Here is a 17323-nt window from a genome sequence, read left to right as displayed (position 1 = left end):
GACAACTTCTCCTCGCTTCACGATATCTCGTATCAGGTGGTACTTGCGCTCTATATGTTTACTTGCCTTATGAGCTCATGGTTCCTTTGAGTTTGCAACTGCACCGCTATTATCACAATAAATTGTGATGATTTTGGGCAAACCAGGAATCACATCTAAGTCCATTAGAAAGTTCCTGAGCCATACTGCTTCTTTAGCTGCCTCAGAGGCTGCTACATACTCAGCTTCCATGGTTGAGTCCGAAACGCATTTCTGCTTAACACTCCTCCATGAAATGGCTCCACCTCCTAAAGTAAACACATAGCCTGATGTAGACTTCATTATCCCTATCTCGATTGGAAATCAACTGTAACCCACGTGGAGCGATCGTCTGCTTGGTAAACTAGCATATAATATCTAGTCCTTCTCGGTACTTTAATATATGCTTTACCGCATCCAATGTCCTTGTCGAGTTACTCGATATCATTGACCATGCCTACCAAGAAAATGATATCGTGTCTCGTATAACATTGCATACATTAGGCTTCCTACACCAAGCATAAGGAACCGCTTTCATGTCCTCTATCTCTTTCGACGCCTTTGGAGACATCTCTTTAGATAGAGCTACTCCATGTCTAAAAGGTAAGAAACCTTTCTTGGAATCCTACATGCTAAAACGAGCAAGGATTGTATCTATATATGAAGCTTGGGATGACACAACATTCTTTTCTTACGATCCCTTATAACTTTGATCCCAAGAATGTGTGCACAATCTCCTAAGTCCTTCATATCAAATTGTTTGGACAACCATACCCTTACGTCTGATAATACCTTGACATTGTTGCCAATTAACAAAATATCATCTACGTATAGTACAAGAAATACCACCACGTTTCCGTTACACTTCTTATATACACAAGACTCATCCGGACTTTGAATAAATCCATATGACTGGATTACTTCATTAAACCGGATGTTCCAAGATCTTGAAGCTTGCTTTAGTCCATAAATGGACCGATTGAGCTTGCACACTAGATGCTCTTTGCCTTTTTCAATAAACCCTTCTGGTTGCTTCATATGGATGTTCTCTTCAAGACTTCCATTAAGGAAAGCTGTCTTGACATCCATTTGCCAAATCTCATAATCCATATGAGCAGCAATGGATAAGAGTATCCGGATAGACTTAAGTATGACTACCGGTGAAAAGGTTTCCTCATAATCGATTCCCTCTTTCTGAGTGTACCCTTTCGCAACAAGCCTAGCTTTGAAGGTTTCTACCTTCCCGTCTGTCCCTCTTTTCCTTTTGTAGATTCACTTGCATCCAACGGCTTTTACACCATCAGGTGGTTCTACAAGCTCCCAGACCTTATTAGAGTACATAGACTCTATTTCAGAATTCATTGCCTTTTGCCAAGATGTTGCATCTATATCTTGGAGTGCTTCATCATATGTTCGTGGATCAGGTTCATGTTTACCCGGGATCAAGTCCGAAGACTCTCCCAAAAACATGAATCTTTCAGGATGCCTTACAACCCTCCCACTACGACGAGGCACTGTCTGTGGTTGTGTATCATGTGTGACACGTGTTGCAGTCTCTTGTGGTACTTCATCTTGTACTGTTGGTACTGAAGTAGATGTGTCCTCTCTAAGTTCTTCTAAAATAACTTTGCTACTGGGCTTGTGATCCATTATATAGTCTTCTTCTAAAAACTGGGCATTGGTGCTAACAATAACCTTCTGGTCTTTAGGACTATAAAATAAACCACCTTTCGTTCCTCTGGGATATCCTACAAACACGCGAACTTCTGTACGTGATTCTAACTTATCAGCATCTGGTTTTAGCACATGTGCTGGACTACCCCAAATCCGAATATGTCTTAGACTGGGTTTTCGCCCATTCCACAATTCTATGGGAGTAGCAGAAACTGATTTAGAAGGTACTAAGTTCAGAACATACACTGCTGTTTCCAGAGCATATCCCCAAAACGAATTTGGTAATTCTGAATAACTCATCATCGATCTAACCATCTTCATAAGAGTCCTATTCCTTCATTCTGCTACACCATTCTGTTGGGGTGTTCCAGGTGCAGACAATTGGGATTGAATCCCGGCCTCTGATAAGTAATTCCTAAACTCTCCTAAGAGGTATTCGCCACCACGATCTGACCGTAGTGTCTTGATACTTTTACCTAGTCGTTTTTCCACATCAGCCTTGTATTCTTTGAACTTATCAAAGCACTCGGACTTGCGGCGCATTAGGTAAATGTATCCATATCTTGAATAATCGTCTATGAAAGAGACAAAATATTCAAAACCTCCTCTTGCCTGGACAGACATAGGACCACACAAATCAGAGTGAACCAACTCTAACACTTCTTTGGCTCTATACCCCTTGGCCTTGAACGGCCTCTTGGTCATTTTACCTTCCAAGCATGATTCACAAGTTGGAAAATTTTCCAACTCTAATGAACCCAAAAGTCCATCGGCTATAAGCCTCTGAATCCTACTTAAGTTAATATGACCAAGCCTTAGATGCCAAAGATATGCTTGGTTCATTTCCGAAGGTTCTTTTCTTTTATTTGAGTTAGAAGATGAGTTATAAATTTTCATGTTTTGCTTTGTGGAAGAAATTGGATTTAAAGTATACAAATTGCTAACTAATGTACCAGAACAGATAATCACTTTATTTTTCTTAATAACTACATCGTTACTGAAAGAAACTGAATATCCATCCAAAAACAGTTTAGAAACTGAAATTAAATTCTTTCTAAAACTGGGTACATAAAGACAATTTCTTAAAACCAAATTCCTATTTCTACTAAAAGATAAGTAGACGTCTCCCACTGCAACAGCTGCCACCTTAGTAGCATTGCCCATGTAGACGGTAATTTCTCCTTCAGATAGTCATCGGGTTTCCTGGAACCCCTGCAAGGAATTGCAGACATGATCAGTGGCTCCCGTATCTACACACCAGGTAGATAACACCGCTAAACATGTTTCAACAACTAGAGCATGAGATATACCTTTGTTTTGGTTCCTACGAGGACAGTCCGCCTTCCAATAGCACTTGTCCTTCGGCTTCTTCACTCCAGCTTTAAATCCTGTACTCTGAGACTTATTCACTTTCTTTGCTGAACCGACTTGTTTCTTCTTCTTCTTTCTTCTCGGTTTAGAAGTAGAACCATTTTCAGCATAGTGAATTTGAGCATTGTGACGAAATAATCCTTCTGCTGCTCTCAGTAGTTCCCCTAATGAATAAATCCTTTTATTCATATTATAGTTCAGTGGACCGCTCAAAACTTCTAGGTAGCGTTTAGAGGATCATATCGATCTGGGTTTCCCCATCAATTTCTCCTCCAAGGATCTGTATCTCGTTCAGATAAGCCATCATCTTTAGGATATGATCCCTTACAGGAGTACCCTCTTGCATGGTGGCTGTCATTATCTTTCTCATGGCTTCTTGCCTAGAAGCCCTATCCTGATGACCAAAGAGTTCCTTGAGATTGTTCATGATATCACAGGCTATTGGTAAATCTTGATGCTGATGTTGCAATACATTTGACATTGAAGCCAAAATGTAACACAGCACCATCTCATCTGCTTTTACCCATTTCCTATGATATTCAATCTCCTCTTGGGTAGATTCACCAGTAGGTGCATCAGGGCACTGCTCAGTCAGTACAAATTTATAGCTTTCAGCAGTAAGAACAATGTCCAGGTTCCTTTTCCAATCTATGTAATTAGGTCCAGTAAGTCTATTCTGTTGAAGTATGATGGACAGTGGGTTGAAAGTTATCCTAAGAATCACAAATAACTTTTGGTCAGAACTCTAAATTTACAATAATATTGATTCCTCAAATAATACTATTTTAAATTAACCAACACCTCAAATCACCGTGAATTTTATATGCCACATTAGTGTGGACGTATACAATTTCAACATTTGTAAAAGGAGGCTTTTAACCCATTAATTTTCTTATCTTGTCAACCTAACTTTTTGACAAATAAAATTAATAGTTGGTATCATTTGGTCACACAAATAATAGCAGTGACTCCGTTGGGGAGGATACTATTAGATGTGTCTAAGTGTATACCATTACTTGACACTAAGTCCATTAATAAGATTATGCTCCTTCCGTTGGGGAAGATTACACGCTCTTAATTAACTTCCTATAGTCATCCATAAATGGAAGTCTGTTCTAGTGATCCGCAAACAAGCTTATCCGTTATGGAGGAAGGCACTCAGAGCCAACGCGCAAGCTTGTTTGCATCACTTACATACCAGTAATGGAGACCATGGGATTTACTTTAAAATCCCTCTCCCACTTAGTTATTTATAAATGAGGAATTTTAACTATGCTAGCCTACTAAACATGTAAACTAACATGCACACACAGCACAAATATAAAAACAATAAATAGAAAATCTAATTTTCAACTATTATGACTTTTAACTCTAGTTGTCCTTCGTGTGTTGTCATCCCAAGCTGCTGCCATATTTGGCCACCGCCACCGGGTCTAGCTGTCGCATCCATCTTGCTCCTAGTTCCGCTGCGCCTCTGGTCCTTAGAAGGTTCCACGCTTTGTAAGATTCGATCCGCGACATAAATAGAATTTTACATTTTGATCCTATATTCCATAAAAGGAATGTACATGTATCTAGATCAAAAATAAAATCCTAATAAAACTAAATACAGCTCCTGCTGTATTTTAAATACAATCATACACACACATATAAATGCCCTTGACATGTCCAAGGGTCCAATCACACACATAATAACTAAAAGCCATAATAGTTGGATCCTGCATCCACAAAGTTAGCACATCCTACTATTATCCTGCCTAAATTATGTATGACATGTGTATAATTAAACTAAATACCAAATACACAGAGGCAAAACCCTAGCTCTGATACCAATTGTTGGTTGCTACTCGGAAAACCTAGAGGTTCCACTGTACAAAAATTTTGTACAAAGGTCTGAACCTTTTCCTAGCTACCATGTGTTCTTTTAAATTAAATTTTGGATTGCCTGCGGAACTTAACACTTTTGATCCAAAACTTAATCTATATGTTCTTTTAGGTTTAGACTTGGATCTCCTGCGGAACTTAACACGTTCGACCCAAATCACCTTAAGTTATTAATTCCATTAAATATTAATTTCCATAATTGGTTCCCAGTACTGACGTGGCGAGGCACATGGCCTTCTTGGATATGGGAGCAACCACCACCGACTAGACAAAACCTTTTATGGAAAGCTAATATTTAATTTCCTAAAATAACTTTAGGTTAACAAAAAAAAACAATCAAATCACAAGGAAAAGAAAAACAAAAGAACACTATATCGAAAACAAATTCGAAACACTAGAATCGTATGCCTCTTGTATTTGGTATTATTTCCATAAATAACTAGTATGATGCGGAAAAGGAAAAACTACTAGTTATACCTTCTAGAAAGACCTCTTGATCTTCTACCGTATTCCTCTTCTAACCTCGGACGTTGTGTGGACAACGATCTACCGAGATAAGAAACCACCAACCACCTTCTTCTCCTCCAAGCAAGGTTCGGCCACAAAGGAAAAACTTCACCAAGGAAGAAAACCAAAACACTAACCAAGCTCCAAGAGATGCTAGCTTTCTCTCCTTCTTCTTCTTCTTCTCCGAGTAGTATCCGGCCACCACAAGAGCTCCAAGGGAATAGAGATGTTCGGCCACCACAAGAGGAAGAGAGGGAAAGGATGGTGATGATGGCCGGCCACACCAAGGAACAAAGAGGGAGAGAAAATAATAGAGGTTGTGTCTTGTGAAGGCACCCTCACCCCTTCTTTTATATTCCTTGGCCTAGGCAAATTAGGAAATTTAATTACAATAAAATTTCCTTAATTCCCTTGACATGATTTAATTGATAAAAATAAAATAATATTTCCCCAATTAATCTCTAATGGCCGGCCACATCAAGAGGAAATAAATTAGACAAGTTTTAATCAACAAATTAAAACTTCCTAATTTGTTTCCGAAAATTTTGAAAATAAAATTTCTCTTTAAAAATCTCTTCATGGTTGATAAAAGGAAATTTCTATAATTTTAATTTTATCAACATGTGGATAATTTTAAAGAGAAAATAAAATATCTCACCAATCTACAAATAAGGAAAGAGATTTAATCTCTTTCTTTAATCTTTTGTAGATCTTTTACAAGAGAGATATTTTAATTTTAATTCTCTTTAGTAAATTATTTCTTCCACATAATAAAAATTCAAATTAAAATACCTTTTTAATTTAATTTGGCCGGCCCGCACTAGCTTGGGTTCAAGCTAGGGCCGACCACCCAATTTTATACCTAGGCCGACCCTAGCTTGTTTCCCAAGCTAGCTTGGCCGTCCCCTATTGGGTAGGTATAGAAGGTGGGTATAGGTGGGTATAGAACTCTATAAATAAGAGGCTACGATAGGGACCGAGAGGAGGAATTGGTTTTGGTCTCCCGATAAAATTAAGCATCCCGTGTTCGCCCCGAACACACAACTTAATTTTATCAATAATAATTCATTCCACTAGAGAACTATTATTGAACTACCGCACCAATCCCAAATTATATTTTTGGGCTCCTTCTTATTATGAGTGTGTTAGTCTCCCCGTGTTTAAGATATCGAATGTCCACTAATTAAGTGAGTTACTGACAACTCATTTAATTAATATCTTAGTCCAAGAGTAGTACCACTCAACCTTATCATCATGTCGGACTAAGTCCACCTGCAGGATTTAACATGACAATCCTTATGAGCTCCTCTTGAGGACATTATCAACCTAGTATCTCTAGGACACAGTTTCCTTCTATAATCAACAACACACACTATAAGTGATACCATTTCCCAACTTATCGGGTTTATTGATTCATCGAACTAAATCTCACCCATTGATAAATTAAAGAAATAAATATCAAATATATATGCTTGTTATTATATTAGGATTAAGAGCACACACTTCCATAATAACTGAGGTTTTTGTTCCTTTATAAAGTCAGTATAAAAGAAACGACCTCAAATGGTCCTACTCAATACACTCTAAGTGTACTAGTGTAATTATACAGTCAAGATAAACTGATACCTAATTACACTATGACCTTCTAATGATTTGTTCCTTTCCATTTTGGTCGTGAGCTACTGTTTATAATTTATAAGGTACTGATAACATTATCTTCTGCATGTGACACCACATGCTATGTTATCTACAATATAAATTAATTGAACAACTACAAACAAATGTAGATAATTTGACCAAATGTGATTCTTTATTCAAAACAAATGTTTACAAAAGTTTAGGCTTTCAGTATACACTCCAACATCCCGCACCAACAAGACCTATATAGAAAAGGTGCTCATTGGGTATAGTATGCAGAGTTGTGCTCCCGGCGATACTCGGGTAGCAAAGGGTGATAAACTTAGCTTGCAACAATGTCCACGTAATGAACTTGAGATCAAAGAAATGCAGCAATTCCCCTATGCATCAATAGTAGGGAGTTTGATGTATGCTCAGGTATGTATGCGTTTGGATCTTACGTACATATTTGAGTAACCCTAGATCAGCGCATTGGAAAGCCGTAAAGAGGGTTATGCGGTATCTGCAGAGAACGAAGGATTACATGCTCACTTATTGGAGATCGAGTCATCTGGAGATCATTGAATATTCAGACTCCGATTTTGTGGGATGCTTGGATAGCAGGAGGTCCACTTCAGGTTATATCTTCATGTTGGCGGAAGGAACTATATCATGGAAAAGTGTCAAACAAACACTAATAACCACTTTCACTATGGAGGCAGAGTTCATAGCTTGCTATGAAGCTTCCAACCACGGGATATGGATGCGGAACCTTATCATAGAGTTACAGATCATTGGGGGCATTGACAGGCCATTGAGGAGCACCTGTGATAACAAAGTTGTAGAATTATATTCCAAGAACAACCGCAGTTTGTCGAAGTCTAAACACATCGACATAAAGTGTTTGGCGATTAAAGAAAGAATTCAGAATGGTCAAATAGTGATAAAACATATAAGGACAGATCCCATGTTAGCGAATCCACTCACCAAGAGTTTGCCACCCAAGGTGTTTCATCAACATGTACTAAATATGGGATTCTTCCTTTGATGAAGTACCCATTGTGTAGGAATTTATATTTTGTGTGATGCTCTATGCTCATGAACACATATTCTTTGCTCATTGTATATACTATAGTTTTTCTTATATGTGCACATGATTTTGTGAATGTCATATTTTCTATTGCAGTTTTTGCATTTGGTTGTTGTAAATATGATATGAACTCCACTTGGAGTCATAAAGTCGAATCATGATTTACCACTGTAGTTTAGCATCAGGTTTTGGTTTGGGTCATAAAGAGGACTTATTGAGAACAGACACTTGTAGTCACATTTCGTGTCATTCTTGTACTACACATCCACATTTGATCTAAGTCGTTAATGATATATTAGTACTGTGATTACTATTGGGTCTTGTTATAGTTATAGTGACTATGACTTCTTTAGTCCTGTATTAATTGATTTAATGGACTGGATTGTTTAAAGGGGTATTTAACCCATAAAGTATGACATGTTGAGCTCAACTTAGGGGTTGTGTGGTCTATAAGGAATCAAGTATAGCCCAAGTGGGAGATTGTATGATTAAGTCCACATAGGTGGACTAGATCCAATTGAGTTCACATGGGTGGACTTAATTTCTATAAGGTTGGGCTCACACTTGATTAATACATGCATAACCAATTGCCAATAAAGTAACTAAACTCAATTAAGTGATCTAATGCTTCATGCATATAAAGAGGGTTTGGATTAAATGGATATAAATTTAATGTGTAAATCCAATAATCCGGTTCATTAACATTGATGAGTTGTTAATGATGGATGAACTTTTATGATGGATAGTCCCCATAGGTTGGGCCAAGTATAAAAGGGAAGAGATAGGGTTCATTAGAGTATGCTGAATCTAGCTCTTCCTTCTAGCTCCCTCTCCCCCATTTGAGAAGGAACGTGCTTGTCGGCTCAATCTTGTGGAAGACGTCCGCTGCGCTCGCAAGATACTACGACGACAAGTAAGAAGCACTAACCTTTGCGATGGAATCTGGTCAGTCATTTAAAAAGTTGTTGCTTCATTTTCTTATGCTTTAGAACTGATGATAGCTAGATACTTGGGAAGAAATACATCCTTTAAGTTGTTCATTGATGTACTGCAACAACCGAACCAGGGGTGCTCTGGTTATGACGTTGTACCCTTTGACTGAGGTGCCAGGTTCGAGCAGCCCCTTGCGCAGACTCTTATCAATTAAGTGGTACCATTCACTCAAAAATCCCTTCGGGGGTTTCTGATAAGGGGCCGTTTCGACGGTGGTATCGATCACTATAAAAAGTTTACCCATACAGTTTTTTTATCCCCTCGGATGAGTCTAGTGGCTAGCACACGAGGTGTTGCCACAATAAGGTCTGGGTTTCGAATCTCAGCAAAGCCGAGGTAAATACCTCCCTTATGTGTTAGTCACTATTCCAAAGGCTAGTAGCCGCCCATGAATTACCTCCTCCGTGTTGGCCTTTTGACGGATTGGCGGGGGTGCTGGGGGCGAATGTATTCATCTTTATGCCACAATTGATGTATTGCAAGTCTATCACAAATAAGATTACCATAGTATGGGGTATGCAGAAGATACTGTATAATACACTCGACAACAATCTAGTGAGACGAGATGTATGTGCATGTTCGGTCGAAAGGCCACAAAATCTACGTCAAAGAAGAATCTAGGGTTAAGGGAGTATATGATATATTTATTAAAATGTATAAACTCGATTTAACAATCCATCCAAAAAAAAAAAGGAAAAAAAGAAAAAAAATTCAAATGAAATTAAAGATCGTTCGTTATCTTCCAGCAGTTTCAAAATAACATTTGCAGTCACAGAATTTGTTTTATTTCCCTTCCTCATCTTTATTTTGAATCTCAATTCCTTCACTCGAAATTTAAATTCATAGTTTTAATAGGACGACTAACCAAAGAGTAGAAGAAATTACAGACACATCATGGTTAATTGATTTTCCCCTCTTTGGCCACGAATTCGAGTCTCTTAGGAAATCACGATCGGGACGAGCGCGAACGCGTTGCTGATAATCTTGGAGAGGGAGTCGTCCTGCTTCGCGAAAGGGTTGGGCAGGGGGATCTCCGCGAAGGCGTCGTCGCAGGTGTCGTAGTACGTGATGATGGCGCTCAGGAAGGTGTTGGCGGTGCCGGCGTCGCGCCCCTTCACCGCTTTCCGCACCGTATCCATGTCGTCGATGGCGTCCCCGAACTGCGTGTTGCACACGTCGATCGCCCCCTTCTCGCGGGGGCTTCCCTTGCCCTTGGAGAGCAGCTCCTCCGCTTCCGCCTTGACCGTCCGCGTGTGGTCGGCGGCCATGTCGAGGTGCATCGACAGCAGCGCTGCGGCGTCGGGCGGGGACGGGTAGGCGTGGCCGTAGGCCTTGGAGGCGTCGAGGCAGAGGGCAGGGTAGTCGGTCCGGCGGCAGAGGTCGGCGAGGCTGAGTAGGCCGGGCTGATGGCGGAAGGCGGTGGAGGAGGAGGAGAGGAGGAGGAGGAAGAAGAAGAAGAGGAAGCTGAGGGAGAGTTGGTTGGGCCTCATTGTTGGTTGCTGTTGTGGTGGATGATGATGCCGACGACGTGTGAAGGTACGAGGCGAGGCGAGGCGAGGCGAAATTTAAACCGGGAAAGAAGGCTGAAATAGGCAAGTGATTTAGTTTCGTTTATTCTAAATACGAAAGTACGTTTGGAAAAAAAATAAAAATAAATAATGACCAATTTGCCTAATTCGTCCACATAAATTTGTATTCACTAGGGGTGTAATCGAGCCGAGCCGAGTCGAGCCGAGCCGAACTCTTGGATGTTTGAGTTTGGTTCGTTTATAATCGAATCGAGCCGAGCTCGAGCTTTATTTAACGAATATATTCATGGCTCACGAGCTTATTCGAACTTTGATCGAACCTAAACGAGCTTAATAAATATAAATTATAAATTTAAATATTCATTAAAAACTAAATTATATATTTTAAAAAAATTATAATATTCTTGTTAAAATTTATATTTTATTCTAATAAATAAATTTAATATATTTGTCTATATTTTTCATAAGTAGAGTGTAAAATCTATAAATTCAATATCAAAACTATTATTTTTTTTATTTAAAAGTTGATTTATGAGCTTAACGAACATGTTCACGAGCTAACGAGCCGAATATTGTGAAGCTTGAGTTTGGTTTGTTTATCTTAACGAGCCTCATTAAACGAGCTCAAATGAGCTTTTATCGAATCGAACTTCGAATATCTCACGAGCGGCTTGGCTCATTTACACCCCTAGTATTCACCCTCAAATATTAACTTACGTGTATTCAATAGAAAGATTTAATGTCTTGTATTTATTTTTTTTAATGATAGACTTATAGAGTTGATAAATTTTATTAACTTTTATTATTGTGAAAAGAATTTCATAAGGTTTTATAAACTTTTATACAGAATTTTTACATATATTTGTAAATTTTTTTTATGAAAACTCGTGAATTTATGGAAAAAAAAAATATAATGTTTATTATTACCAATATGATGAACATTGCTTCACATTCGATTCACTATTGTATCTCTCTATGTATTGACATTTCTCGTTGTTGTTCTTGAGTATCAAATAATTGATCAAAACAATCAACATTATGAATTTATTTTTGGCAAGGATGAAGATGTTTCATTATCTGGTTCAACTGGAAATTCATCAAAACGATACTCTTTGCGAAGAAAATTATGCAATCCGGTATAAGCCAAAACAACCTCGACTTGTGTTGTATATGAAAATGGAGGAGCTGTTTTGAATATTTTAAACTGCGATTTAAATATTCCAATACTCTCTTAATGACATTACTCAAGGAGGTATGACGAAGATTGAACAACTTATTTTCATTTTTTTGGGTAACGACCTTGGCCAGTGAATTCTTGGAGATGATAACTACACCTCAAAATGGAGCCAAAAATTGATGCTCATTCGAATATCCACCATCCACTAAAAAATATTTCCCTATCAAATCATGTTCGTGGAATCAATCGATCAAATATAAATAACATATGTAATTTTTAAAAATTACAAAAAATTAAAATAAAATAAGCAAGTAACATATATAATAAAATATATATCTTGTGGAACTTTAAGCTCGCTATTTCTTGATAAAGCATCTGCCAAAATATTTGAATCATGGATAGATCCCTTCCACCCACTGAGCACATATATGAATTCTAAATCAAAGTTACAAGCTACTAAAACATTTTGAGAAATCATTGCATAACGATTACGATAGATATTAGTATCATGTCCAAGCACCATTGCTGGAAAATGACTATCATCAATAACTCCAATGCAATCCTGTAACAATGGCAAAATAATAACAATAATAATAGTAGCATTAGTAGTAATAAAAATTATAGAAGAATTTCATTACTTACTTTAAAGCAAGGAAAAAAATCTTGTACTCTCCCTTATTCTCTCAAGCACTATAGATCCAGGTTTGACGTTCATATCTACTACAATGCTATTTAATACTTTCAACACCTTTTTGAACTTTTGGCTAGTATTGTAGTGTGACCGATCAAATGTTTTACGAATCTAAGATTTTTACGAACTCAAGAACTTCAAAAACCGACTTTGTTTTAGTTGATAATCATATTTGTAGCACTTGCAATTTAAAAAAAATAAATAATCAACATCAATATATGAATTGTCACTATTTTAAAGCAATTTGAAGATTATCACAATACTCATGCAATCTATTATCATCCATTGAAAGCAACTTTTTAGGATTGAACATAAAATCCGAAATATTTTCAAAGATGTCCAATTGTTCAAATCTACTCTTTAAAGATGAAATAACAATATCAATGACAACAAATAAAAAAAATTAATCCTAAAAGATTCCTCAACAGATTGTGAAATCTCTTATAATTTTCATCAAATTGTTGCTTTTTATGAGTTGTATGTTTTTGAGGAAAAATATGATCAATTTTTATTTCAGATGCAATCTCTTTCGTTAATGTCATAACAGACTGGAAACTTCCTCCCTATGTCTTTCAAATTAAGAAATAAATTCTTTCAAATTCTTTATTGCAATGTCAATTTTCATATCTTTAGATTGCAACTTTTTACTAATCAATTCAAAGTTTTTTTTTCGAAATGTTATGTAGTATAGTCATGCCCAACAAAAATTCAAAACTTTCAAATTCATATGTTACTAAAGATTCAGCCTCATTCCTAGTCTTAGCATCTTTACTAACTTTTGATAATTTATATAAAACTTCTCTTATCTCATTTGATTGAGTTATTTTGGTTGTAATACTATTAACATGCCTTTCCCATTTCATTGTTGAAAATGACTTTAGAGTTAATTGATGAACATGGTCTTGTAAAATCTTCCGCCTTTTTGTAGAACTAGGAAATTAAGTATACATCGCTGCACGTCTCCAAAAAATAACATATCCTTAAAACAATAATTTTTCATATCACAAATTGTTAAATTAAGATAATGATAAGCACATGACATATAAAATGCTCTTGGATTTATTTAAAGAAAACTTTTTTGTACACCTTGATTTTTTACTTTTCATATTGGAACCATTATCATAATCTTCCCCCTCACATTATTGTTAGTGCGGGAAGTATCCGACTATCGAACCTGTGTTTTGATTATATCAAAGGGTCCAAAGTTAAGTTGTCTTGTTATCTAACAAGATTCATTGAGCTTGTAGGAAAGTCCTAAGTTGTCTTAGGCAAAAGTCCCAGTGGATTATAGGTAGGTGGAAAACCCTAGGGGGTGGTAATCCTATGTCTTAGAGGGTGGTAACCCTAGGTGGTGGAAAGTTCTAACTGCAGTTAGGCAGGTGGAAAACCCTAGGGGGTGGTAATCATAGGTCTTATGGGGTGGTAACCTTAGGCTGAGGAAAACCCTAAGAGGTGGTAACCCTCGGTTCTAGGAGCTGGTAACCCTAAACAGAAAGTCTAGTCGGTCTGAAGGACTGGACTAGCAATAGTTAACTTCTCTTGAGAGGAGTAGGTGTGTGCACGTTCCCCGAAGAGGGAACAATAGGCGTCGGTTCGACCTAGAGTTTTAATGAAAATCAAAGTCAAAACCGGACAGTCAGAGGCTGTTATAATTTCATATTATATGTATATTCTTTTTGCCTGTACTAACTTTGTTTTACAGAAAACAAGGGCTGGAGAAAGGTGGCCCGGGCGCCCCGAGTAGGTCCGGGCGCTCGGAATAGCCTATAAAGGCAGCTTCGACCAAGAGCTTCGGAACAACATTCAGAAGGACTTCTTCTCTTGCACGCTGTCGAGAAAACACTTCCACGACGCCCTGAAGCTTCAACGACAACCGAGAACAAGAATCTTTAGAGTTGTAGTCGTCGACATTCTTTACTTTGGAGTTGTTTTTAATATTGTAATTTCTTACTTGTACTTATTCAGAATTGATAGTGGATTACCCATCGAAAGCACTCTTACGTGCGGGCCTTGGAGTAAGAGTCGACACAGGCTCCGAACCAAGTAACCAAAAGTGTTAGTGATTGCTTTTAAATTATTTCTATATTCCGCTGCATATTTAATTTGAGTTTTCCCTCCCCCCTCCTTTTAGTGCTTTCTATCCTACAATTGGTATCAGAGCGGGGTCACTTCAAATCGATGAAACCACCATTCAAGCAATTTTTTCATGGTAATTTTATGAATTTTCAGAGTCAATCGAAATCGGTAAAATTACTGCCTTCCGATTGATTTTATCGATCGAGTTCTTTCACTTCTCGAAGTCGATGCAAACACCACTCGAGTTTTTACTATATTTTATTTATTCCCGCACTATTAATCCAAGACCAAGTCTTGGAACAAGTTTTCTTTTTTTTTTATCGTGCTAGATTTTTAAATGGCCCACCAAGAAGGATATAGCACTACACGTCCTCCCCTCTTCTCCGGTGAGGATTTTGGCTACTGGAAGAGCCGAATGGAGTACCACCTCAAGACGCAAGTAGAGATGTGGATAATTATTCAAACGGGTATCGAACTTCCACTCGACGGTGCTGGAAAGCTAGTGTCATGCCAGAACTGGGACTCCAGCTTGATGAAGAAAATCGAGGCCAACACCAAAGCAACCTGCACCCTTCAATGCGGCTTAACCAAAGAAGATCTGAACCGAGTCAGCCCATTCTCAAGCGTGAAAGAGCTATGGGAGAAGCTGATTGAGTTGCACGAAGGCACTTTCGATACGAAAGTAAGTAAGCATGATTTAATTTTGAATAAATTATATAATATAAAAAATACAAGAAGGTGAGTCAGCGAGCCAGCTTCATGCTCGCATACAAGATTTACTGAACGAACTCCACGCGATTGGACAAAAGGTAGAAAACCGTGACATCATCAGGTATGCATTAAATGCATTTCTGAGGAATACCTTGTGGGCATCCATAGTAGATGCTTACAAAGTGTCTAAGGATTTATCATTAATTAAATTAGATGAATTATTTTCTGAATTTGAGTTACATGAGCAGACTAATACTACTCCGACCGATAAATGTATTGCCTTGATTGTAGGTACAAGCAGAACGCAATAAGCAAAAGCAAGGTGCAAAACTGAACCTGAGTCTGAAGAAGAAGAATCGGACTAAGAAGATGACGATGACGAGATAGCAGCCGAACTTGTCAACCTTGTATGAAAGCTTTACAAGAAGAAGAAAGGATTCACCAAGAAGGTGATTCAGTCCAAAATGGTACAATCAAGTCTAAGAGTAAAGTTCGAGGTAACCTGCTGCGGATGCAACAAGAATGGACACATCAAAGCCAACTGCCCAAATCAAAAGAAAGCAAAGAAGCAAAGGAAGAAGAAAGCACTGCAAGCAACTTGGGATGAGTCTTCTTCAGAAAACTCCGACAAAGAGCTCGAACAGATGAGCTTCCTCGCGCTTACGGCCCAGGAACAAATTGACAAATCAGAAACCAAGAGCGAATCAGAAATCGAGTCCAAGGGAAGCCACGAATCCATATCCGTTTCCGAAGGGTCTAACCCCACGGTAAGATCTTCTCATTTAGACAAATTACATAATTTAGTTAATTATCTTATGCGTAAGTTAGCTAAATCCAATGTCTGGGTCAAGTCACTCCAAAATGAGGTAACACTCCTTAAGGAGGAGACTAAATTAAGTTCTTTGACTGAGCCAGTTCAAAATGGAAGTTCAACTCAAGTCCAACAACTTGAGGAAGAAAATTTCAATTTGAAAACTCAAGTTAAAGAACTTAAGGACACATTGGAAGGGTTTACCTTGGGTTCCAAGAATCTAGATCTGATTCTTGGAAAACAGAGAGCCATATACAACAGATTCGGACTTGGATTTAAGGCTAAATAAAAATACAAGTCTTACTTATCACTTGTAAATAAAACTAATAGAAAATAGTCCAAGCATGGGTCCCCAAGTCGAACTTGGTTAAGCAAGTTGGACTTGGTCAATATTGGATCCCCAAGTATCAGATCCATTACCTTGATAGATCTTATCGAATCTATGATCTAGGGAGAGCCAATAGAAAGACCATCTTTATCGATAAATTTGTTTGATGCTTGTTTTTACTGCTTTATTATACATGCTTAGACTAGGCTAGATAAGGACCTAGGCGTGATTTACACTTGAATAATTAGACCTAGGGGTTTCAAAAAGAAAAATTAAATATCTAATTTCTTTGAAAGACTTTGTCTAGAAGTGATGGATGATCTCATACCCAAGAAGACCTAGTGCCTCACCACATCCTCGAAGCCAATCTTTGAAATGAATATTTAATTGACTGATTGTAAAACCTTAATCTAACTCAAATGTAAATCAATCTTTAGATGATAACCTAAATCAAAGATAAAATTAACCATCTCACAAAAACCTATAAGCTTCCCAGATTGATAATTTAGAAAAGGGTGAGATGGACTTAGGTAAAATTTAATTTAATTAATAATTTAATAAATATAATTAAATAAAATCTTAATTAATCAATTAATAAATCTCATTTAATAAATCTATAAATCTTAACTAATCATTTAATAAATCTAATTAAATAAAATATTAATTAATCAATTAATAAATCTAATTAATAAATCTACTTAAATAAAATCCTAATTAATCAATTAATAAATCTAATTAAAAAATCTTAATTAATCTAATTTAATAAATCTAATTAAGTAAAATCTTAATTAATCATTTAATAAATATAATGTAATAAAAGTATAAAATCTTAATTACTCAATTAAT

The 17323-nt window shown here is 37.2% G+C and overlaps 1 protein-coding gene across 1 annotated transcript; it reads right to left on the bottom strand.

The window, feature by feature from the left end:
- Positions 1-10092: 10092 nt before the first annotated feature.
- Positions 10093-12383, bottom strand: LOC121999591 (pectinesterase inhibitor-like). Its single transcript, XM_042554250.1, has 2 exons — positions 12207-12383; positions 10093-10557 (listed from the first exon to the last, which is right to left on the bottom strand). The coding sequence occupies exons 1-2, from the start codon at positions 12381-12383 to the stop codon at positions 10093-10095; spliced, it is 642 nt and encodes a 213-aa protein (XP_042410184.1).
- Between the last annotated feature and the right edge of the window lie 4940 nt (positions 12384-17323).

This window comes from Zingiber officinale, chromosome 7A (assembly GCF_018446385.1).
Source record: "Zingiber officinale cultivar Zhangliang chromosome 7A, Zo_v1.1, whole genome shotgun sequence".
In the NCBI taxonomy this organism is placed as follows: domain Eukaryota; kingdom Viridiplantae; phylum Streptophyta; class Magnoliopsida; order Zingiberales; family Zingiberaceae; genus Zingiber; species Zingiber officinale.
Note: the sequence above shows the minus strand (reverse complement) of the source record. Positions and strands in the feature narration are given on the sequence as shown.

Excerpts from the sequence above, each read along its gene's own strand:
- LOC121999591 (XM_042554250.1), bottom strand. The coding sequence starts at position 12,383 with ATGGTGCTTGGACATGATACTAATATCTATCGTAATCGTTATGCAATG. Across the intron at positions 10,558-12,206 it reads CAAGAAATAGCGAGCTTAAA|CCCGGCCTACTCAGCCTCGC; the intron begins GTTCCACAAGAT and ends TTCCGCCATCAG.